The sequence below is a fragment of the Seriola aureovittata genome, chromosome 21 (assembly GCF_021018895.1).
Source record: "Seriola aureovittata isolate HTS-2021-v1 ecotype China chromosome 21, ASM2101889v1, whole genome shotgun sequence".
Lineage (NCBI taxonomy): Eukaryota > Metazoa > Chordata > Actinopteri > Carangiformes > Carangidae > Seriola > Seriola aureovittata.
Genome location: NC_079384.1, coordinates 16,227,412 through 16,252,112, shown reverse-complemented (window position 1 = coordinate 16,252,112; position 24,701 = coordinate 16,227,412). Strand labels below are relative to the sequence as shown.

General features: G+C 40.8%; 2 protein-coding genes across 3 annotated transcripts; both read right to left on the bottom strand.

The window, feature by feature from the left end:
* Window positions 1-20: 20 nt before the first annotated feature.
* LOC130162749 (kelch domain-containing protein 1-like) lies at window positions 21-8,460 on the bottom strand. Its single transcript, XM_056366546.1, has 13 exons — window positions 8,058-8,460; window positions 7,187-7,257; window positions 6,723-6,840; window positions 5,266-5,378; window positions 4,867-4,957; window positions 4,502-4,600; window positions 4,220-4,294; window positions 3,628-3,686; window positions 3,372-3,484; window positions 3,052-3,124; window positions 2,871-2,955; window positions 1,939-2,018; window positions 21-448 (listed from the first exon to the last, which is right to left on the bottom strand). Exons 1-13 carry the CDS (start codon window positions 8,457-8,459, stop codon window positions 313-315), a joined length of 1,515 nt encoding a protein of 504 aa, XP_056222521.1. The 5' UTR covers window position 8,460; the 3' UTR covers window positions 21-312.
* An 832-nt stretch (window positions 8,461-9,292) lies between these two features.
* On the bottom strand, window positions 9,293-24,385 carry plekhm1 (pleckstrin homology domain containing, family M (with RUN domain) member 1). Of its 2 annotated transcripts, XM_056366597.1 has the most exons (12): window positions 24,188-24,385; window positions 22,645-22,733; window positions 21,208-21,449; window positions 20,433-21,107; window positions 18,399-18,900; window positions 16,190-16,337; window positions 13,367-14,353; window positions 12,855-13,000; window positions 12,407-12,600; window positions 11,809-11,872; window positions 11,557-11,714; window positions 9,293-10,703 (listed from the first exon to the last, which is right to left on the bottom strand). In XM_056366597.1, the coding sequence occupies exons 2-12, from the start codon at window positions 22,696-22,698 to the stop codon at window positions 10,592-10,594; spliced, it is 3,282 nt and encodes a 1,093-aa protein (XP_056222572.1). In that variant the 5' UTR covers window positions 22,699-22,733; window positions 24,188-24,385; the 3' UTR covers window positions 9,293-10,591. The 2 variants fall into 2 exon arrangements, with proteins under 2 accessions (XP_056222572.1, XP_056222573.1); XM_056366598.1 differs by lacking the exons at window positions 9,293-10,703; window positions 11,809-11,872 and having other exon boundaries at window positions 11,632-11,714.
* Between the last annotated feature and the right edge of the window lie 316 nt (window positions 24,386-24,701).

Here is a 24,701-nt window from a genome sequence, read left to right as displayed (position 1 = left end):
TAAGCACCAAACTAAAAATACAACATACCAATACCTTTATTCAAAAACATCACTACACAATGTAAAATTTTACCTAAATCAAGCTTTGTTGTTTAAAATAAGACAAACACTTTATTTACAAACGATATTTCCTTAAGTTAAAACAATGAAACTTTAGCACCATGTTTTTTTTTTTCAAATCATTACAAATATTCCTGACACAAAAAAAATGTAACAGTTTTGTAGTAACTGACTGGCTCAGAAACACGTCTCTAAAAAAAAAACAAACAAAAAAACAAAAAAAAAAAAAAAAAAAAAAAAAAACAGTCGTCCTCAAGCTGTGAAGATTGGCTTCGTGTTGGAGAAAAAGGCCACTCGCTTATCAACTCTGCTCCTCAGCTTCGAAGGCAGCCAGTTCAGCCGCTTCCCAAACAGCTCCGGTTTTTTCCCCATGAAGTCCTCACACAATCTAGGGATTGGAAATCAAAACGCACAGCTTGTTCAGATGCTCCAAAACTACTTTTAAAAAAACACATTCAGTGTCATTAAAAACTGAGTAACTGTAACCCTGCTCTGACAGGGACCTGTTTATCCGACATGCTCTGCTGCACACAGGTGGATGTTGGTCTATCTGTAGGTTGCAATATTTTCATTGTCCTTAATTTCAGAGGTGTTTTTGCCGAGTCATAATTTCTGTAAACTCATAAATAAATAAATCAATGAAATAGCATTAAATATATCTACATTCAGACGCTCGTACAATGATGTCTCATCAGTCTGTGCTATTTCAGTGCACTGCAGAAGTTATTTTGTGATCATGTGTGGCAATTTACACACATGGCAGTTTTTTCAGGTTCATCCAGCTCTAACCATCAATATCATTTATGAGACTGCTGTGAAAAATTAGGATTAATCCTCTGTAAACTGATTGTTTTCACTGAATATAAATGGAAAACCATTAAACTAGGTTGAGATGTTTTACTTTGGACCAAAGTTCTGGACCAACCAATAAGTGGACCAACAATAAAATGGTCCCATTAAAGCAAACTGCTTATTTTCAAGTGTTTTAAGGTGGATTTAGGGATGGTATTGTCTGTCCGTCTGTTTGTCCACCACCTTGTTCCAGACTAAAATATGTGCCATCATTTCGATCAATTGTGATTCAATTCCTGTTCTCCAGAGGATGAATCCTAACGACTGGTTTTCCTGTGGACAGCTACTGGATGGATTTCTGTGAAATCTGGTGAGCATTTGGCTCAAAGCTCTGCTGTGTACGGCTTCACAGAGCTGATAGCGTGGCCACACACACCTCTCTTGTTTTTTTTTGTTTTTTTACGAGCTTCCTGCCACACGTCGTCCCTCCGAGGTTTCCGGTTTCCTGAAAAGTGCAATCTGCGAAGCTAAGCATCCACAGAGCCTTAACTTTTAAACTCATCTGATACCTTTAACCTCACTGATTGAATAACACAAATGTACAAAAAAAAAGTCCACTGGTTGGTAAGAAAGTGCTCAAAGGGTCAAATGAACACCACCAACATTTTAATCTCATCTGAGAAACTTTAATCCGACCATGTCACATAAACAGCCTATTGCCTACCATGCATAGTATAAAGTTAAAGCTCATTAACATAACACCATGTCTGTTGTACGTGAGCTGGCACACAGGTCCAGCAGGGAGCCGTGCAGCTCAGAGCGAGAGTGTTTAATGGGTCTCTGTGGACTTTGTTAAAACTGCTTAATCATGTGTGAACGGAGAGAGGACATGCAAACAAGATCTCACACGTAGCCAGTGTACAAGATGTACAGTAACCAGAAATGCTTTTGGAGCACAAAAGCCAGTGTCCCACTGAACACGTAACACAATATCAAGTTGGTCTTTGTATTCTCAGCTGCACGTGTGGATCAGAAATAAATTAAAAAAAAAAAAAAAAAAAAAAAAGAAGGTGAGGTTCATCCTACCTGAAGAGGGAGTACGGCTGGGTCTGGAAGATGATCACGTCTCTGCAGTGATGTTGTGATGGAGCCCTAAGAACAGCCACCTGATGACGAGAGGATTGACAATAATCACGATAGAAAAATTACATTTATCCATCGGGTCTATTGATCCACTGCTGTGGTCCAAATGTCTCAACAACTACTTGATGGATTACCATTAAATATTGCAGACAGACAGACAGACGTGATTCCCAGAGGATGAATCCTACTGACCCCTGGTGACGCCCTGACCTTTCCTCTAACGCCACCATGACGTCATCATGTCGTTTTGTTTTTAGTTAAATATCTCGACTATAAGTGAATTGATTGCTGTGATTGATTAGACATCAATATTACACCCTCTAGACCACAGCATGTTTGCGTTGTGATGTCACTAGCATGGCTATAGGAACCGAGTCTTTTTTCAGATTATGGGGATCTTGATTGATTTGAGATTATTTCTCAGCGCGGCAACATTTTCACACCCTTCATCTGAACATGTTCGTGTGCACACGTGTCCTGCTCCGACCTCACCGACGGCTTTGTAAACAGTTGCTGGTTCCATGTGTGAAGTCATTACAGTACCACATAAGTGAACCTTTGAGCCCCTAAACCACTTAAGATTTTATTATGTAACAGTTTTAGTCTATAATTAGTTCACTCAAGGAAAACATACAATTCATAATATTACAGAGGGAACGGGCTTTAAAAGGCACCAAGCTGCAGAATCCTACAGGGGGGGGGGTAATGCTGCAACACCATGGAACTAAAAATAAACTTGTAAAATAAAAGCTATAATTTAAAGTACTGTTAGAGGTTAATTGCTAAATCCATTACAAAAAAAGGCATTTACAAAATTGCTCATTAAAGTGGTAACTGAAAAAGAAAGAAAACTGAGAAGCTTTCCCATCACATACCGAGTCCATGAGGATGCAGAGGTTACTGCTTCCGCCGAACACAACAACATCGTCGTCGTTTCCCAGGCACGCGGTGTGACAGACCCTGAGGAGGAGGAGGACGACGACCATGGCTTTGCATCATTTTATCGTTTTTTTACTTTTGGACCAGACACATTTATGACACTCATGAATGAACTACCTGGGCTTGTCCTTGTGTGGGTGTGTCATCTTGGTCCACTCTCTTTTAACCGTGTTAAACTGCCAGGCGTCGTCTAGAGGGAAGAGGTCAGGGATAAAGTAGAGATTAAACAAAACAGGGAGGATTTTCACATCTCTGGGAAAACAAAACCACTTCACGATGACGATATCTTTTGTTTCTTGGAGATGCATTAAAAGACATGTCCTTCAACCCTGTGCATATTTTTGCAGGGCAGATGGGGGTGGGGGTGGGGGGTGGGCACGCAGTCTTAAACATAGAAACTAAAGAGGCCGATACTTGTGCTGTAGCCGGAGACTTACTGAGAGTGTTTCCGTCTATGCCGAGACCTCCGTACACGAAGAGTGCGTGATCCGATATGGGCGTCATGGTGTGCATGGAGCGCCCCAGGGGTGAACAGGACGAGGAGATGTCACTGGTGGGGTGTAATATATATCACAGAGAGGGGGGAGGGCAGTCAGTAAATCACTGGAGGAAGAAAAGCTGTGGAAATGAAATCTATCTATTGTGTGAGTGAGTGAGTGAGTGAGTGAGTGAGTGAGAGAGAGAGAGTTTTACAATTGAGTCCAGGTCCAGGTTTCCAGGTCTAAGCAGAACAGGTCCAACTCTGCTGTCTCCTGTAAACAATCACATACACTCCCATTTTAGGTTTTAAGTGCGTATAGTAAACAGACCGCAACCTGTTTACAGATACACTACATGGCCAAAAGTGTCCAGACACTCGCTTTCCACAGGTATCGGCTCAAAAATCAGCCACATGAGCTTAGGGGATGTGGCCTGGCTCACAGTCAGTTTGAGCTGAGCTCTGTGCAGGCCAGTCACGTTCTCCCTCACCAAACTCAAAGAAAACCACTTTTTAAGGATCTGACTTCGATCACAAGGGCATTGTCATCACGTCACAACAGGAAAGGGATGTTGAAACAGGAAAGTGCCTCCCAAAACTGTTACCACAAAGATGGAAGCGCACTATTGTCTGGGAAGAAAAAAAAAAAGTCACAGTTTGCTGCAGAATTAAGATTTCCCTTAATTGGAACTGAAAGGCCGAGTTAAACTATCAAAAAACAGCCCCCGACCAAAGCTACATACTTGTCCACATACTTTTGGCTATTTAGTGTTTACGGTTACAGTGTAGATAAGCTTCTCAACCCACCACACCACCAGAGATGTAACCTTTGTTCCCCAGGAGGGCGCTGGCATGGCAGCCTCTGGGGCCAGGAGCCGGACCCTGCACATACAAACAAAGTCAAACCACATTTACACCATAAACACATCTGGTAAATGTCATCAAATTCATGTGGCCATCATATAAAAAAAAAGTCCAAGATCGTCAGTCTGTATTGTTATTGTTTGAAAGTAAAAGCTCAAGGGAATAAAATAAAGAAAAAAGTAGATAAATTAGATAGATATTAGACTCTTGTTTTGTTTTACTCACTCGAGTCTCTGGCATGCTCCACGTAGCAGTGTGTGTGTCAAAAACATTGACTTCATTGTTCCAGCCCCAGCACCTGAATAACGTGTCTCCAATTGTTGTCTTAAACAAAAAGAAAAACAAAAGAAAAAAAAGAAAGGAAAAATCAAAATCTTAATGCGTTCATGGTTTTGAGTTGTACAATATAAATTAAATCATCACATCTCATAATAACTGATGATTATCACCTCACGTTTTGGTCACAGTGGTTGGTCTTGCTCAGAGATACTTGTTCTCAGATTTATAGAACAATTCTGTTTCATAAAACACTCAATAAGTAATATTGTATCCAGCTGCTGTTGTTCTGTATCATTATCATTATTATTTACCCAGGACATCTCCTCCACGACGAAGCTTGACGATGATGTGTTTCGCACCTCCCCAATGGTTTTACATCCATATCCACCAAAGTAGATTAATCTGCACCAACACAAAAGGATTCCTTCATTAATTCACATGTGAAACTATGGAAGCTGTAGAGCAAATAAAAAAAAATGAATATGAGCATTATTTAAATTCCAAAACATATGTTTTAGCTGTTAAATTACTTTTGTGAATGTGAAATTAAAATGCACAATGATTAGTTCTTCAGGGGGAAGAGACGGCCATGTTGAGGGTGTGAACAGCTGCTGGAAGCCTCAGCTGGTTCTTCATGGGCAGTTTGTGTGGAGCGGTGTGGAGTCAGGATTTCCACACACACACACACACACACACACACACACACTTACCTGTCTCTGTGTACCCAGCACGAGTGTTTGTTTCGTGGCGACGGCGTCGTTCCCTTGGTGTCAGTCATTTTCTTCCATGAGCAGCACGGCCCTGTGAGGTCAACACTGAACATCTACAAACAGGAGAGTTAAATTCCTCAGATCATCTAATGGAGAATCATATAATCAAATAAGCTTTATATAAAAACCCTATGAGAGAAAAGCTCAAGTAGTGTGTACCAGTCTCTGTGTTTTACTCTGAATGCTGGATCACAAACTCACTGTAATTTATGTGTTCATCAGATGGACTGCACTGAAGACTAAGAACATTCATTCATTCATTCATTCAACTTCCTGTCTGTCACATGCTTTCACATGTTTCAAACATTTATCAGGCCAGATGATCAAGCTGGATTATCTCCAGTGTCCACAGAGTCTGGTATGAGCTCCATTTGAAAACACTGCCTTCATACCAGGCATTCAAGCCATGTTTTATGAAGATTATAACTGTTTTCAGTGGGTCAAGCTCATTTCTTTACGCCTCCCAGGTCTCCTACAAAAGAGATCACGTACCTCAAGAGCCATAAAGGTTAAATATAAAAAAGAAAAAAGGGACATTTTTATTCTAAAGAGGACATTGCAATAGTTCAAAGTCCTTCATGTATTCACTTTGAATTGTTATCAGCAATGATCGTGCAGACAAGTTGCAGTTTGGTGGCAATTAATAGCAGCAGGACGCACTGGTTTTTGTGCAGTTTGGACCAAAGTGGTGGACGATTCGATACCAACATCCCTTGAGACAAGGATAAAAGTGATTTTAGCCCATTTCCCAAGCTGCAACGCTGTTTCTCGTCCATGTAGCCATAAATTAAATATATCCTTGTACATTTTGTGTAGTACAAGAAAAATATACAACTAAATGCAGTCAAGTTGCAGTTTACATCCATGTCTGTCCGGACTCATACAGTATGTAGAGAAGAGGTATTAAGTGTCCCCACCCTCGCATGATGTCAGCTGGGATTGGCTCGCGTCCATAAAGGATAAGCGATATGGATAATAGATGGTATTAAGTGTATGTTAAGAACAATATGATGTCACAGTGACACAGTTGACCTTTTGGAGATATATATATAAAAAAAATAATAAAAAATGTCATCCTATTAGACATTTGTGTTAAATTTTGTTCATAATTATTGTATGAATTCTTGAGTTGTCTTGTGAGGTCACACTTACCTTGACCTTTGACCACAAAAAACTAATCAGTTCATCCTTGAGTCAAAATGAACATTTGTGCCAAATGTAATCAAACTTCCTCCAGGCGCTCCCGATGTATCATGTTCACAATATATTGTTATCTTTCAGCAAAAACCGGATACACAGCTCTGTGACTCCACTGTCATGACAACACTCGAGGCGAAGCTGGAGTCAGCTGCTTTAAACAAACAACACAACATGACTTGTTGTCCACGGTAACTCACCTGGTTGGTGTATCCGACGGGGTCGCATCCCGCAAAAATGTAGAGTGTGCCATTGACATGGGAGCCGCAGAAGCCTTCTAAGTTCGGGGGAATGTCTCCTGTGATTTCCCTCCGCTCCCTGTCACGCAGAAAAGAAGAAGGGTGGTAAGAGAGAGCGAACTGAACACTTGTAAATATAAAACACACGTGGAAATGTAAAACAATAAAAAATTGGGAGTGGCTTTGGTCTCAGCAAACAAACACAGGAGCTGTTAGCACATGAATGAGCCTGCAAAACAAGGCGTTCTCTCTTTAACCCTATTTGTTTTTAAATCAAGTCTGTGGTCACCGTATCTTGTTTGTACCATTAAAGAACTAATTTTATCAGAAGAAACACACACACTCTTAGGCCTACATCCACAGGTTCAGGGTCAGGGTGACAGTGTTCATCTCAGCTGATAAAAACAGCCGCATTTCTATCTTACCATGCCCCGCTGTCTAAATCGCAGAGCCATATCTCATCGCTGGGCAACATGACATCCTCTCGAGCGACCACCTGTGAGGGAACATGGAGATAAAGTCACGTATGAAAACACAGTGTACTTGTGCCTTTATCTGCTGAACAAAGACACCAGAGATGTTGCAAGAGTGGCACGATTCCAGGTTAAAAACTGACACCCGAAATATCAAAATATTGCTTTACTGTTCATGTTCATATGCATCTTTTGATATGGTACCTATAGCAACAACCAGGATGCAACAAGATATAGTGCGAGACACATTTTCTTGTCGAAACATGTTCCTTAAGTGAAGGTTTCACAGACGGATCCGGTCACAAGTTGTTTTTGAGAATGTTCCTGCATGTTTTCTAGGTTAACATTGGTCTCCACATGCAGCTGCTAGTTTATTAGAAACACCTACCAAAGCAGTATAATACAACAGCCCTGTAATAAATTGTATTTTCATGAAGGTTACATAATATTCAGTTGTAATTCAAACTGATTTAAAAAGGGTGTTTGTTCAATTTTATGGCTGCTTTGAAGGCTGAGGTGCCTTTATTTTGTCCACCACACTTATATCAATAAAGGGGCAACAAAATGCACATCTTTAGTATAATGCCATTTAATTCAACCATAAAGTTGAATCAACACCTCTTAAGAGTTTTTATTGCACTGCACTGGTTGAGGTCAGGTGTACCTAATAAAGTGGCAGCTGAGATAAGTAGAACATAGTTCATTTCCTAATATGAGCGTTAAATGATTATTTGGAGTAACATGAAATTCCCACAATGGAGACTTTAAATAGCTTGTTTAACTCGTGACGTGGCTCCTCGCGCAGGTACCTGACGTCTCTTACCTGGTAGCCTCCCCACACATACAGAGTGTTATTGTCTATGAACGCCGTGTGGCTGCTCCTCTCCTGCGGGTTCACCGGTGCGTCTCCCTCGGTAGCATCCATCCCTCGCCCCCGTCCCCGGACTCTCTGACTGTCTGACTCACGGCTCAAATAAAAACAAGTAAAATGGTTACCAGCGTTGAGTAGAGTGGAGTGGAGTGGAGTGGAGTGGAGCGGAGCGGGGGGGTAGCGGACGCTCACAGGAATCAGGAATGTGAGGCTGCTGGTGGAGCTGGTGGAGCTGGTGGTGGTGGAGAGTAGAGACTTAATCTGCCGCTCCAGCCGCAGTGAGAGAAGCCGACTGAACTGGGCGCCTTGTGAAACGTGTTTTTCAGGCTTGTTGTCCTTGTTTACTCCTCCCATTACCGTGATCCTCTTTGTTAGGCGAGTTTACTTCTATCAGCAAATTATAGTGCTCTAAGGGAGGGGGGGGGGGGTGTGTGTGTGTCACCATTTCAACTTGTTAAACATCAAACAAGTGGCACACTTCTATAAAATCTTTAATTTAAAGTATTATTGACTGTCGGAGCATGTGAACAACTTCATGTGTTTGTTGGTTGATTCGCTTTATAATGAAGTTAAAATTTCACCCATAGGCTTTTATATAACTATATTTCTACTCTTTTTAACTTCTGCAGTTTGAATCTAATGAAGTAAAATTGAATCACACCAATAAAATTAAGTTAAACACAAACAGGTGAAACTTATAACCATATTAACGATGAGACAGTTCCAGGGCTTTGGTGTTGAGCAAGGGAGCAGTGTAATGTGATTAGACGTGATTAGTTGCACCTGTGTTTTTCCTGCTTACTAGTTAAATGTCCCAATAACAAGCAACCCCCCACCCTTTGTGTCTCTTTATGGTCATTTAGCTTCTTTTTGTGGACATATTCTGTCTCTTTAGTCATTTTGTGGGACTTTTGTGTGTTTTTGTGGCAGTTTTGTGATAATGACCTACCTCATCTCAGCAATCAACACAGCCTACACTTCCATCTACCTATCTAGCCCACACTAAGTGAACTAGCATGCTGGCAGCCTTTTGTCTGAGCCACCTACTAGAACAAAAAAATAAGAGCATGAAAAGCATTAATACCAAAGAGAAAATGTCACATCCATGAAATTCACAGTAATGATCTATAATCCAGTTCAGCTTTAGTCTAAAACTGTCCTAAACAAAAGAGAACACAATGTGACACTGACATTTATTTTATTGTATAATGTTCATTTATACGTTATACATACTAAATGAGATGACAATGAAAAAAAACAAACCAAACCAGGAATAACAGTACTGCAGTATTCTGTACTTGCCACTTGCAAGTGATATGTTCTGCATATATCAAAATGAATTGATAAGTAAACCTTCAGTGGTTTTCTTTTTTTGTTCTCTGCACAAATGAATCTCAAATAGAGTTCAACTCTACAGAGTGAAATATTGAAGAGGTGAAAATGAAACGTGGGTTTCTTGCTTAGTTTAGGGGTAATTTCACATGCTGGAGGATATTACAACTGAAATATCCATAACAGTCATAGCTAAGTGCAAATGTGCAAAATATGTTTTGACTTCAGAATCATTGTGAAATCCAATAATAACCACCCCAAAAAAATCTTAATTTGCACCAACATGCTTATAATTTATTTACTCCCTCTGAACCTTTAGGAAAACAAAGCTGGATCTTAAATCATACACACCAATGCCTGATTGTAAGTTTAAATAAACTTGAGTTATATACCACAAGAAACATTCCACAAAGTCTTCTTGGTGACAGATTTCTACAAATAGGAGCATCTGTATCAATCAGTGTAATTTCACCTTATGGTTCTGGAAATTTAATAAAAGAAAAAAAAACAGCCTATGTGATGCTTTTTGGCCCTGTCAAAGGGACAAACCAAGAGGAACATAGTGTAAAGCTTAAATTAAAACGAAGGCACAATCAAAATGTGTTAATTAGAACATTTCAAGTGCTGTTTTTATTATTCTGCGTGTACAGTACCCAGTCTCACTGCTGTGTTACATTTAAATATGCCACTTTTCTTTGTGCATCCAAGAAAAATGCAGGATAGAGCATTTCTGGTAAACATGATGCTTAAGAATGTATCTGTCACAATAAGAAACAAAGTAAAAAAGAAAAAAAAAAAACCCACAACATGAAAATGTATTGGATCCACTTCTTGGCAGCAACCGTCACCGGTGTCCTGTCCTTCCTTTTTGATGCCGTGGCTGAATCAGAATTCAGAGAGGTATTGAAGTCAGTAACATTTGGCTGCAATGTGTCAGCATCACGGGGCTCGACGCACCTCTAAATTAGCGCAAGAGTCTAGCTACTGTAGCACTGTGGCTCCTACACGTTCGTCTTCAGTTTTATGGTCAGTTAGTGCAGGTTAATTGCGCTCATAATTGCACTTGAGGTTACTTCATGTAAAAGCTAGATTTTGTTTTTTGTTTTCCATTATTTTTCTCTCCCCTTCCCTCATCGCCGTCTTGCTGCCTGGCCTCAGTCCTCCTTAAGATCCCTCTCCAGGTATTTCTTCATTCGTAGACAGCGAGGGCACGACCCCTCGGGAGCCTTACAAGCCAGGTGAAACACGGCTTTACAATCTTTACACCTGAGTCAGAGACATAAAAGAAGTATTTAAAAGAAATGTTGTATGAAGAAATAAACACAAGATTTAGAACATATCCAGAGAAAAAAAAAAAGAGTAATAATGAACAATTTCTATGCATCCAGTAAATGTCTTTTGTAATATATCTATATATAATACATATCTAATATAAGTATTGCAAAAAATTAGGACAAAATGAAGAAAAATCAATTGAGTTTTAAAAACCAAATGCTATGTAATTGTCCTTTGATATATGGTTTCACTTAATTATGATACAGTAAATGTATACATAAAAAGAAATACATAGAACAGTGTGTAGAGATTTGTTTTTTTCATTGTTTATTTGTTAGATTTATTTTTTTCAAAGCTGAAGGAACATGACTTCTCTCTGTAACAATCAAAATTTGCTTGTTTAATGCCTATACACAAATGCCTATAAAAATCATGTTTTTAACACCAAGCACTAACTCTAAGGTTAAAATGTAGCTGGGACTCAGTATGCAAAAGACAAACTTTTTTAATTTATTGATGTTTGATGTCAGTGGGAGGAGCTTAAAAGTAACTAAGGAAGACCAGAAAATAATGGCAACCAAACTGCGAGCTGGAAAAACAGACACTCACAGATGGTTTAAACAGTGGGAGTGAGTGTGTAAGATAAAAATCTGATTGTTCGGCCACATTTTTGGTCCCAAAGTCTCTTTTTTCTTTAGACATTATCTTTTCTTTCATCAACTGTTGGCTCTTTGAATTGAAACAAATATTGTGAATGAAAAAAGCAGTTTTGGGGATGAATGAATGGGGTGAGGAAAACAGGGAGGAGGTGAAAGCAGGAATAAGGTGGTCCAGGATAACTTACCTGGTGGTGCTATCAAACTGAAAGGGGAAGATGGTGTCATCAGCATGGCATATCTGGCAAATGAAGCCACGCTGAGTGCACAGGTCACAGTGAAACACGTGGTTGGAGGCAAACTGCGTCAGCGTCATAAGGTATGGTGCATATTGGCCATCTGCTATCTAGAAAAAAAACAAGACAGACACACGCGTATTAGGACATTTCAAGGAGGCAGAGGACTAGTGAAGTAACAACATAACCGAGCCAGCTGGATACCTGTCGTAGGTCTGCGACACTGTACAGGTAGCTTGATTCCAACAGGTACGTTCGCTGCCCCATTCTGCACAGGCAATTTAAAAAAAAAAAGAACAAAAACATATAATAATAAAATAATGCAAAAATATTAAAAGGGTTTCTGCAGAGTTCAGTTTGAGACCTTTTAAAACTACATAAAAGAAATAAAAAGTATGGATAAGCTGTAGGGACAATATGGCCTATAATTATTTATCATCATATCATGTTTTTTCAGTAACTGCCAGCAGCATGTAACAATAATTCCTAATTATATAAATATTTACTCAATGTTAACTGGTGTAAAATAATTCATACATGGGTTTACCAGTTAAAAAATATTGATAAATAATGAAAAAATAATAATTCTTTTGTCAAAATTGACAGTTGCCCACTATAAGATGAAGAGATTCCAGTGTTTGCTACAGGTTTGATGGTTCGGATAGAAATTTACGACAGACAAAATATACAAGAAATGTAAGACTTTAATACCTTTCAAGGCCTTAAATTGAATCCAATACTTTCAAGACTTTTCAAGAGCTGCAGATACCCTGTAGAAAACACAAAAACGCCAAGAACACACCTGGCCTGGAGTTTCTTGTAAGCTCTGCTGCGGCAGGTGAGCAGGTAGTCGCCCAGCAGACGTAGTCTCTGTCGTAGTTCGTGGGCCTGAGCCATAGACTCTGCGTGTCTCACTAACTCAGGGTTTAAGTGCTCCAGGTTCAGAAGAGGCTCCTGTTGCACCTGAGCAAGCAGCCGCAGGGCCTTCTTAGACACCTGGACACACACACACACACACAGTATATGTCTAACTTACGAAACAGTCTTTAAAGTGAAACCAGCGCATACAGTGGTTGAATAATTAGCATCAAAAGAGAATTAAAATTGTGCCTACAGTATTGGCTTTAAATGATCAGATATGTAACAGAAGCCTTTACTGAATTTGACGTGTCATTCCAATATCTGATAACACCATCTGTATTTGTACATAAGTAAATAGTAAAGAAGTGATCTGTATGTGTGACACCCACTTCTCGTTGTGTGAGGTCCCAGTTGTGCACCATGCGTGAAGGGATGATGGAAGTGTCACCATGGTGACAGGACTCGCAGTAGTACTGGCCCGAGAACTCACACAACCTGGCTCTGCTCCGGGACGGGCCAATCTGCTGAGGACACCCTGTGTATGACACAAAATAAGCACATCTCAGCCTCTGATTCACAACCACAAGAAAAACAAATTCATCCAGGTTCAAACATACAACACACACTCCCGAATAGACTTTAAATCTGCAAGAGCTGATTTTTTGGGCAGTTTGGGGTATTGGAAACAAATCATGAAGAAAACATTAACATATTATCATCTTTTAAGGTGAAATAGTGAAGCAACACAAGTCCAAAATTCCCTCTTTTAGCTCTGTTTTTGATCCCCGCCAACTCCTGAGGGAAATATCTGGCTCTTTACCTGCTAAATGTAAACATAGTTGAGCTAACTTTGCTTGAGTGATGAAAGTGAACCAAACCAGGCGTAACACCTCAGGTTTACCTGCACATTTGAAGCTCTGAGTGTCCAGACCCTTCTCCGAGGGCACGGTGCAAAGATGAACTAGAAGTGCTCCATTTTCTTTTAGTTTGTGCTGCACCAGTCTGTAGAGATTTCCAGTCACCCCCATGTGTACTGCAGCTGGTTCCTCAGAGCCCTCATCTTCTCCGCTCTCCAGGTAAGAGTCCAGAGCTCCACGGATCAAAGCCCTCCACGAGCGAGCCTCCTCTGGGTTCTCCGCCCTGAGTCTAAGCGTGTTCCTCACCGTCAAGAGTTTGAAAAAGGCCGGTCCTCCCAGGGAGACATCAGGCACCACGTCCCGGATTTCCTCAATGGGATGGGTGAGCTGCAGAAACTTTCTCCCCCCTTGTATCCGGAAGCCTTTCAAGGCCTCCAAGGAGAGGGAGAAGATCAGAGGTACCCATGTCCGAGCCTCAGGATCTGTAGAGAAGTATAAAACAGCTTCTTTGATGGCGTCTGTTTCCAAATCATCAGTCCGAGTCCAGTCCAACTCCTGGTGAAGAGGAGGTGCCTCCAGCCCTGCGCATGTCCCCGTGATGGTAGATGATAAGCTTTTTTCAGGGCTGGAGGGGGTGGAGGACGTGGATGAAAATGTGCGTTCATCTACACCGTTCTCACTGGATGGCTGCAGCACCTCCCACTGCTCATCAACACGAGACGCCGGGCGGCATTTGTTGACAGCCTCGACTATCCGGTCCACCCAGTCCTCAGCTTCGCCATGATTGGCCGCTCTGAGGCACAGTCGCTTCCCCGGGAAGGCCAACTCGAAGCGGCCCTCGGTTGAGGTGATGCGAGCCTCCTCACATCGCACCAGGGAGCAGTTGTCGCAGCACATCCGCTCCTCTGCATTAAAATACAGACGGAACTCGAACGGCGACAGCTCGCAGTAGTAGTCTCGCCACATTCCCATTGCACCTCGTCTCTCTAGATGACCAAGCTTCAGCAAGCCACGGAATGGGTTGGACAGCCCTGACAGACAGACAGATGGACACAGTAAAAGAAAAGAGTCAACTATGTTTGACTTTAAAGTCACAAGACAAACATGGTAATAACTATGAATAGGATTTACAGGAAACAGCAGTGGAAAGATAAGCTTATCATAATTCTGTGAGAACGACAAACTGAATTGATTATATCAGTTGTGAGCACAGAATTCAAAGCTATGAGGAGGTTTCCTGTTGGTGAGTAGACTGAATCCAGCAAAAAAATTGTTTTAAATGTTCATTATAATTATATTTTTACAAAAACAATTGCTAAAATGAGATGCTTTACCTGCAGAACATTACTGACAGTAGTTCTTAGAGACTGAGGAGTCCTCTGGACTCCCTCTAACATCTCTCAGAACCTACTTTTAACACTAAAAGGTTCTTGAATTACTCTTAGACCCAAAGCTTTGTCAGTTAGGACTGACACTTCCCTTTTTTTTGTTTTGTCTAATTAGGAGCTACTTTTAGCCTGTGGTGAAAAAAGCCCCTCATGTAATGAGATTATACAGTTGTAGTTCCTGGAGTACAGCTCCTACTGACAGTGTGCAGTGTGGCAACCAATTCTCCATAGTCCAAGCACTTCCTCACAATAATTCACTGTTGCAGTTTTAGATTACATCTCTCACCATCTCCCTTCTCAGCTCCCTCCCTGGTGGATTTTCACCAGGAAATTCTGCAGCAGCACATTTGCTTTCCCTTTGTTTCTTCCTCATCATAAGCTGTCTGACTCATTCAGGTGACGTCTCACAAGAAACACAATTGTATTACATTCCAGTGCAATCTGGTCACAGCCCAATCATTTATGCAACAACAGGTGTTTTCCCATTTAACAGCTAGATGCTGTGACAGCATTATTTTGGGTGCGGCCTGAACTGCAACATGTTTCAAAGTCACATTCCAAAGTTTCCAGTGCTGCAGGAACTTCCTGCTCTGTTTGGCTGACTTACACTTGAACATTTCTGTTTACCTTTCAGCTTAATTCCTTGGTAACAACCTTTGCTCACGAGGTGTGTTTACAGTTTTTGACCACTAGTAGCACAGTTCCACTGATCTACAGGGGGCAGTAACACACCAGGAAACAGATGTAAAGTAAAATCAATGTTGCAGTTGTTTGGGAATTCAAACTCAAGTACATACAAAATGTGTTTTGCTGAGTGAAACTTATGTCCAAGGAAGTTTTTCCTTGCCACTGTCACCTAGCGCTTGCTCTTGGTGGGAATTGTTGGGTCTCTGTAAATAATATTATAAAGAAAAGGTCTAACCCTGCTCTATTTGGAAAGTGCCTTGAGATAACTTATGTTGTGAATTGGCGCTATACAAATAAAAATTGACTTGATTTGACAACAGAATTAAACACGGAGCTTTTAAGAAATACACCATAAACTGATCATTCTCTGAATCCAGAGTTTTCATTACAGCTAAAGATTTTTCCAACCAAATGTCAAAATATAATGAAAACCTCCATCACAACCTCCAAGAGTCCAAGGTGAAGGCTTCAAACATCTTGTTTTGTTTGAATCAAGGTCCGAAACCCAAATACATTCAGTTTACAATGACAAAGAAAACCAAAAAATTCTCACTTGAGAAGTTTAAAAATCAGAGAATGGTTCATTTTCACAATTCTTGTTTCAAAAATGTTCAAAACGATCAATGGATCAATAAAATAGTTGCCCATTTCTGTCAATCCTTTAATCAACTACTCATTTCAGCTCTAGTTGAGAAAGATTAGGATGTGCATGGAAGCATGTTACACCATGCAGTGATGATACATAAAAATCATTGTTCCAGACACTCAAAACACAGAGGTGCTGTAGAATACCTATTTGCCTGCGATGGACGACACTGGGAGGTGACTGGGAGACCTTGGGCTCGGGCGTAGGAGCAGGAGGGGGCGTCTCATCGTTGTCTGACACCTCCTCCAGATGGGGCTTGTAGATATCATCCTCCGAGATCCAGGAACGGGAATGCTGCAGCGGAAGTGACAGGAAGTTGCTTTAGCTAGCGCACAAGGAAATAAAATGCTTTTGTTGCTATTCCAACAAATGTGAGTTTTAGTTAGTCCTGATCATGGAAAACATAACAGAGCTGAGTCTATTCAAGGATTAGTTTGCGGAAGAAACCACTGTCTTTGGGATCAGTAGTGTGAGAATTATAAGTTACATATTTTGGGAAATACTGTGACATATCCTGGAGATGTTCCTGTTTTGAAATCATGTGCACAGTAAACACAGAATAAAGGATTTCATTTTTACAGCGAATATTTTAGACAACACAGAAGGACTATTGTAACTTATCATCTCATCTGCTTGAGTGGCTTGAGGAGAGGGTAAAAATAAATAAATAAATAAATTTTCCAACATGACACATTGGCTTCCAGGAGAAGTCAGACATCCTATTTGTAAGTTCCTCAGTGGGAAAACCCAGATAGCAACAGTGAGTGAGTAAGTGAGGGCAATTCTGCATTTCCTGTCTGTAAAATCATCACTGACTTATTGTGAGCAACCTTTGCTCCTTCAAATCAGTGGTGTTTATTTTGCTGTTGGTAGAGTTAAGAGATATTCCGATACCATTTGTTCCTACTCGATACCCAAATTTGTGTAAATTTCTTCAACACAATGGTATCAGATTGACACCATTGAGTTAATATTTTTTAACAGCTGCATAGTTCTAACCCTGTATGGATGTGATATGATTGCTGTCATTGTTGTCTGGCATGGCTCAAGTTGTAAAAAATGAACAAATACATGAATATCATAGAATCTTCCTTTTATTATCTGATCTGACTGGCAATCATAAAAAATAAATAAAATCTAGGCATAAATGACAACTCCTACACTCGTTGTTCTAATACTAGTGCCACCCTTTGAAATAAAATCCTTGCATACTGTACATGTTGCCTTTTTACTGGTGGGATTTTTCAGTGTAACATATTGCCAAATTACTAACATTTTGCTAACAGCTAACGTTACACTATTTACCAGAAATCGTCCACTGTTTAAGAGTGGCAAAGAAGAATTGATTTCCAGGAAACCTGCTGTTTTATTTGGGTGTGAAAATAAAACATTTATTAATACATTATGTGGTACTGGATCAGTGCATAGACTCACATACTCTGCGATATCCAATCAGGTATTTTAGGTAGTATCAGAGGCATTTCCAATATTAGTATTGTACCGGAAAAACTCTAGTATAATTCAACTATAATGTGGTTTCATTACTAGATCAATATTGGTGCCTCCTAGCCTTGTATATCTAGAATTCTAATGCAAAAAGCTCATTAGATAAGAGTTTCTTCATTCAGCCTATTTGACTGTTGATTTTGGACCCTTGAATACATTTACTTGCTTTACATTTTCTTAGATTGTATTTTCATTTCTCCACAGAAGAACTGTTCATCTGACTCTGAGTGGATTTGTAAGTATCTCTTCAATTTAAGATGAAGGCATGGTGGAACTCTAAGAAGTAGAAACTACAGACAAACTCAAGAGTAAGGCCTCACTGCACTTTTTCGCTACCTCAGTGCACAGAACCATGAGGAAGTAACAGTGTGGCAGACTAAACTAAACTTTACAAACTGAGTCTTGTCTTAAAACGACCACACCCACAAAACTAACTGCGATGGAATTAGAGATGTGGGATGGAAATGGAAGACAGCGCAACACGTTTCATTTCGTTCTGGCCACTGTGTGACTGTGCGCAAAATCTGGTGGTTTCATATTCCAGATGAAGAACAAGGACGTTAAAACATGAGTTTTTAGGTAAAACACAAGTCATGTAAACGGGTGTGGTGCAGCTAAACTGAACTGACACTACATGTGCAGGGAAGTGAATTATATATTTCTCCTTTTTATAGGTAATTTGCAGTGAAGAGAAGACATCAATAATAATATTGAGCGTTTATATAAAAATATACAGATGAGAAATTCAATCACATACTATTATAGATGAAGTCCTGGTAAGGCCTGTTGTTTTCTGCATCTGTGTGAGTTATTTTCAACTAAAAGCTATTTGTCTGCAGATATACTCACCGATATAGAATCTGAGGACAATTGCCTGCTCAGGATGCTGGTGGAGCGCCGTGGCCCTGGGTGGACAGAAGAGTCTGCGGTGTTCTTCTCAGAGCTTTCTGCTTCCCTCTCTTTCCGTACAGGCTCGCTCGTCTCCACATTTACTTCCTTTACAGGCTGCACAAACTCCACAGGCTCACTCACTGTGGAGGTCACCTCAGTGTCCGAGCGGAACTCACTAGAGGCATCATTACACACCTTTGAGGGGGCGTGGTTAACATGGTGCTCGTCAGACGACGGCAGCTCGAGGGAGGTTGGTGATGGCTCTGAATCGGAAAGGGCAGAGTCTGGGGACTGGTTTGCAAAGTCTTGGGATGGCGTGACAGGACCCTGGGTTTCACTTTCAGAACCACTGAAAACGGCCGTTTCCGAGAACTGATCCGGACCTGTGCTTGAGACAAAGGAGTCCTCACGCATGGAGTCCTGACTGCAGTGCCTGCTCTCACGGAACTCAGTCAGTAAACTGCAGAAACAAAGACAAGTCATGACAGTATATTATTATCGTCCATTTCCTTAAGTAAGTGCATTTCTGATTTGACTAAAACGTTTGAGCTGATGACAGGAAAATCCTTTGCAAAAAATGCTTACATTACATTTTAAAGATTCAGCAAATCAAATGAAAAGACCAAAACCAATAATGTGTTAGTCTGCTTATCAATGCATTCTGACTTCCCTATCTTGACTGTAAAGATAGTACATCTTCACAAATGCCTCAAATATATTAATATACTTCCCCACTACAAACACTGCTATGAGCACATACGCAGCATTAAACCCTCCCAACACACACACACACACATTGAATCTTTCCTGCTGAAATGCACGCTGGGGCTTGTAGTTACCTTCTATACTTCAGTAAAACCCAGATATTTTCTAAAACAGTTGTTTTAATGTTTCAACCAGCAGAGTTTCGTGTGGATCTATACAACAGAAGTGCTTCAACTGTCAGTCACACACCGCTGTCTATGGGAAAATGAACGGGACTTTTATAATTGGAACCAGGGGCACATGGAATAACTCCTCCCATTTTTATCTACAGGACAGAAACAAACAAAAACAAACATCATCACCCTCATCCCCCACCCTTCTTCCCCCTCTTTTCTCTATCTCCCTCATTCCCCACCGTCCCTCCCTCCCTTACCCCTGTTCTCTATCTATAAAAGTCATTCCAAATGGTATTTTAACCTATGGTAAATTAAAAGGAGCTGCTTTTGTATAGTCAGTGATATTCTGCCCGAAAACCATGTGACCTTCCTCACTGACAGGCTTATGATTATAATCATTATTTACAGGTAATTATTTCACTGTAATTTAATTATTAACAGTCAATGGATGTCTCTTTTTCAATGTAGATCATATATATATATATATATATACACACACACACACACACACACACACACACACACACATCATATGTGTATGTTTGTATGCATGTATATAGTTTCGTTATCAATTAAGTTAAAATCAAGATATTATAATTGTCCCTCAAGGGGCAATTCAACGCAGCAAGTCCTCAAACAAAGAACACAGACATTAGAGGAGGTTAAAATATAAAACGATCTATAACAGTGACCAGTCCACAGTTGGACAACAATGTCCAACACCATAAAAGAGCAGAAGTCTACACACAAGGAAAACCAACATTTGTTGAACAAAGGCTTTTCACAACAGCTTCTGAAATAAAACCAAACTTCCCTCTATTTATTTATTATTCTTAGAGGCTCAGTCATTTCCTACAACAGCAGGGTACTGTAGTTTTTAGAAAAGATTACTCAAACGGGAGTAAATGGTGCATTTGTTGGAGGCTATTTAAAGATGCAGATTAGTACACATTTGGTTCTGCAGTGAGCAACAGGATGGTTTATGTGGGATTAATTCAAAATAAACTACAGTGTGTGTGTTCATGGTTCTTTGTTGACAATGAAAAAAAACATAGACTAACACCAGCAGATAAGGCTGGTGTTAGTCTATGTTTTTTGCAGATGAACTCACTCTTTCTGTGGCCTCTTGCTGCTGATGTTGACATTAATGGGCAGGTCCAGGTCACACGAGGACCACTGCTCTCCTGTCGGGCTGCGGGGGTCCTGCCCCTGCAGGAGGCTGTCAGAGCTCAAGCTGGAGGAGAGCTGAGAGGAGCCTGTGGTGTCCAGGCTTAAATTAGATGAGTTGAGTGCAGTCCTACCCCCTTGTAAAGTATTTGATCCCCTCCCGACCAACAACACTGGGCACCCCCTCTGCATATCCAGAGCATCAGATGAGCCCGACGACTGAGACACCGTGTCCCAGGATTCCTTGCATGTGGACTTGGAGGTGGGATGATCCCCACCGTTAAGGGGCAGGTCGAGTGCATCTGTCTGCAAGAAGGGGCAGAGTCCAGCGAGAGATAAGGGCGTGGTGGTCCATTCGTTGAGTACTGCTGACTTGTAAGACAGGTTGAATGTAAGTGAGGCCAGACCCTGGAGGTAGCTGAGCAGAACTTCCCGCTCCTCAGTGTTCAGGAGCAAGGCACAGGGTTGGTAGTGCGCCTGCAGCTCGGAGTCCTCCCGAAACAGCGACGCAAGGTAGCACTCCAGCAGGCCATGGTTGAGGGCGAGCCGCAGCCACGCTCGGCAGCGACCCACGTCCGTGCCCACAAAGCTGATCTTCTCTAGCTCTGTGATGACATCACTGAGGATTTAACAGAGAAGATGATGACCCTTAAAATGATCCTGATACCTAAAATTATCACATTAGAGATTTGATTAACATTTGTAAATATGTGGCCTACCGGTGGGTGACGGTCTTGAGGAGGCTCCAGAAGAACGGCTGAGGGAGGGGGCCCCGGTCTCCCTTCCTAGTCCGACCCCCAGACTCCGAGCGGATGTACTTGCTCTTGATACCATGGATGAAGATGGCCTCCAGGGCACAGCACAGCAGGTTAGCGTCGCCATCTTCGCTGGTTACCACTGTATCTGACGTTACATATCGCTTCTGCAGAGCCTTGAGCGACTGCGCCAATTTCTCTTTGATCTACAATGTGACGGTGCACGGGAGAGGGAAATATTAATCAGCTTCCTTGTTTTTCTAGAGCCAAATCGAATGAGTGCCCTTCTGACAGGAAGCAAGCTGGCAAACTGACAGTGACTTCTGTTATCACAACAGACAGAAGAGCTCAATTTTCATATGCAGTATAAAATACAGCCGACAGTTTCTGCATTCCACTCTACAGAGCGAGGTGAGTGGCCGTGCTGTTATGAGACGTGGCCTGTAGATAACTTACTGTCATATGATGCCTAAAACATAAAACAAGCAAGCCTATGTTATGCAACAGCTAGCAGAATAAGAACACTTCGAGAGGCTCGAGATGATCTCCATGTTCTCAACACTAGACATTGAAGTACCCTTCTTTTACAGTGCTTGACTTGGCAAGAATCGAGCTTCATGGCTATAAAATTTCCACAGTAACAGATCCTCGTCTTCTTCCCAAGCTTCCTGGCTCGCATACATTAATTCAGCAGTACATTGTACACCGTCTGCAAAGCCATGCTATTTAATACATTGTATTAAAACAGTCTCACATGCAGTATATTCAGCCAACTATTAAACAAACAAGGTCTGCACTCTGCACTTTTTTTTTTTTTTTTAAAAGATGCTGTCTTTTATAGGCTTGGGACAATATTCAATGTATATATTTCCCTCCATATGCAATATTTTCCAAAATATTAAATTACATTTTTTCTGCTTTGCTGCTGAGTCCGACCCTCATTTCACTGCTTTACTTACTGTACATTGTACCCTGGCATGTGACTAATAAATTTTGAAGTGTGGTCTACTGGTAGCATTGTTTATACCTGAAACATAAAATTCACCAATATAATTATATTATAACCCTCCTCTGCCAAAAAAAAAAAAAAATAAGTCATGCCTTGTCTCTTTAAAAGCATCAGACTGTGTGTTAAGCCTGTTCTAAATACACTGTAATAAGATACACAAGCAAGTGAATGGGTCACTTAAGTTCAGCACTGAAAGTGTTGTAAACACTTTTGAGTAAAGCTGCAACAGTATAATTACAACATACACTAGTTAAATGTCACAGCCTGACCCTGTTTAGCAAAAATCCATCCAAATTTCAGACCCCCTCACCAGAGGTACAGCATTAATTGTAAAACAGAAAACAACCAGGGAGAGGAGAAGTCTACAAGGTAAAAAGATTTTGTAGTTTTACCTGTTTGACATCTTTAGCCTCAGGTGGCGTGTCTGGCATCTGTGTGGCTAGCATGGCACTCCTGGGACGCTTTACTCCCACATGGCACACTGCAACATAAAAACAATGTCTTTGACATTTGCAAAACACTTGTCTCTACTGAGCCCCCCTTCCCTGTTGGAATGACATTTTACACAAATAATGGATAAACAAGTAATGCAAGCTTGCGTGCTCAGGCAGACCAACAAGACATGTGATGATGGAAACGATTTCTTCTTCTCCTTCTTCCTGACTTCAGGGTAGCAGCATATTTTCCATCAAGCTATCATTACATTCTTCATCACAAGACTGTATTCTGTGACATATCTGCAATTTCAAGGTTTCAGTGTGTAACCGCTTCTGAGTGAGTCATGTGAGGTGCTGATTATAAAGAGGGTGTCTGCAGGGAAGTAGCTACAGAAGCTTAACAACTAACTTCCCCAATCAGAAAAAAAAAGAAGAAATCAGGGTCCAAACAACGTGAGACCCATAAACTGATACAATCACAGCCAGGTAATTAAGCTCTGTCCACACTGAAACGACTGAACAACATGAAAAGAGCTAAATCGCTTTTTCTTTGCTCTCATTTCACTAAGCAAACAACTAAACTGCCTCTAGTAAGGGCTGAGACAGAGAGCCCAGCTGAACAACTCAATATTTCATGGTCTGGACATGGTGTCAAAAAATAAAAATGACAGGAAAAGTTTTATTCTTTGCTGCAACACAGCGTCCACCAAGGTTACACAAACAACCTACGTTCTGTCTCTTCCTGCTCTCTGTGCTCACCCACACTGTGTTTTAATGCAGTTGAATTCACAATATAGTTGTTCTCATTTACACATTTTTCGTTTTTTTGATGTCAGTCAACTAAGCGAGTACGAAAACGTGATTTAAACACGCTCGTTTCGTTGTATGCGCTACATGTAATGTTTATGAGCAGCCAAATGACACTGCGGAGTGCAGTGATAAAATAGCGAATCTGTAATCGGAGTGTTGTCTGACAAACATTCACATCGACATTAGTTCAGGTTATTGACAACACCTCTGCTGTGTATTCGGCTATATTGGCATTTAAAGTAAACGATCATAAAGAAAGTTAAAGGCCACTTAAGGTTGCCTGCCACACAGCCTTTTGTACCTTTCGTGCCAAGCTACTGTCAAAAATAGATCACTTAAACAGCAGACAGACAGGAGGGGTATAATCCGTAAAGTAGCGTTACAATCAGTTTATTTGCGTATTGTGACCGTTTCATGCTTAAAACAGCTAACGCTACAGTACACTCCTTTCTAATCTTTACAACAGTCTTGCATTAACTAACAGCAAGTTGCCACTTTTAATGTTAGCCTTTGATCTGGGCGTGTGACGACACCAAGTCGAGACATAGTAATTATTAGAAAAAAAGAAAACTAAAGCAAGCTGTGTAAACCGCGGCTTGTTCAGCATTTAAGGGTTTAAACCGAGATCAACCCGTGTGTGGTGTTAGCAGCGATCGTTAACACACAGCTACACAGCTAGCCTCCTTACCGAAACAGCTCGATTAACTTGGCATTAAGGTCCAAAGACAGCAGCGTATCCTCCGTAAATGACTGTGAACTCAGTCGGCTAGTCAGTCATTCGTGCAGTCGCTCTCCATTGCTCCAGTTAAAATGTCGAAAAACGCACAGAAATTAGCGTTAACTAAAGATTTGTTCTGTCAAGAAGTGTCGCGAGCGTCCAGCTGAACGAAAATGCATCATGGGAACTTGATTAGACCCGTGGTGCCTTTAAGTTTCACCAGAAATACCGTAAATGTGTCAACTACTTTTTACGAGTATTTAATATTTGTTCATTCTATGCCATAAAAAAAAATGACGATTGACATTTGAAAACACAACATAATGCAGTCAATATCGAAATAAAATAAGTGTTTTATTTTTCAGTGGAACCTTTTTGTTCAGTGAAAATACTTATTTCAATTCCAACACAACTTTTTGAAATACAAGTTTTTCAATACCATTGTTTACTTCTTCATTTCAGGTTTTGTTTTCAGTGCCCAAAG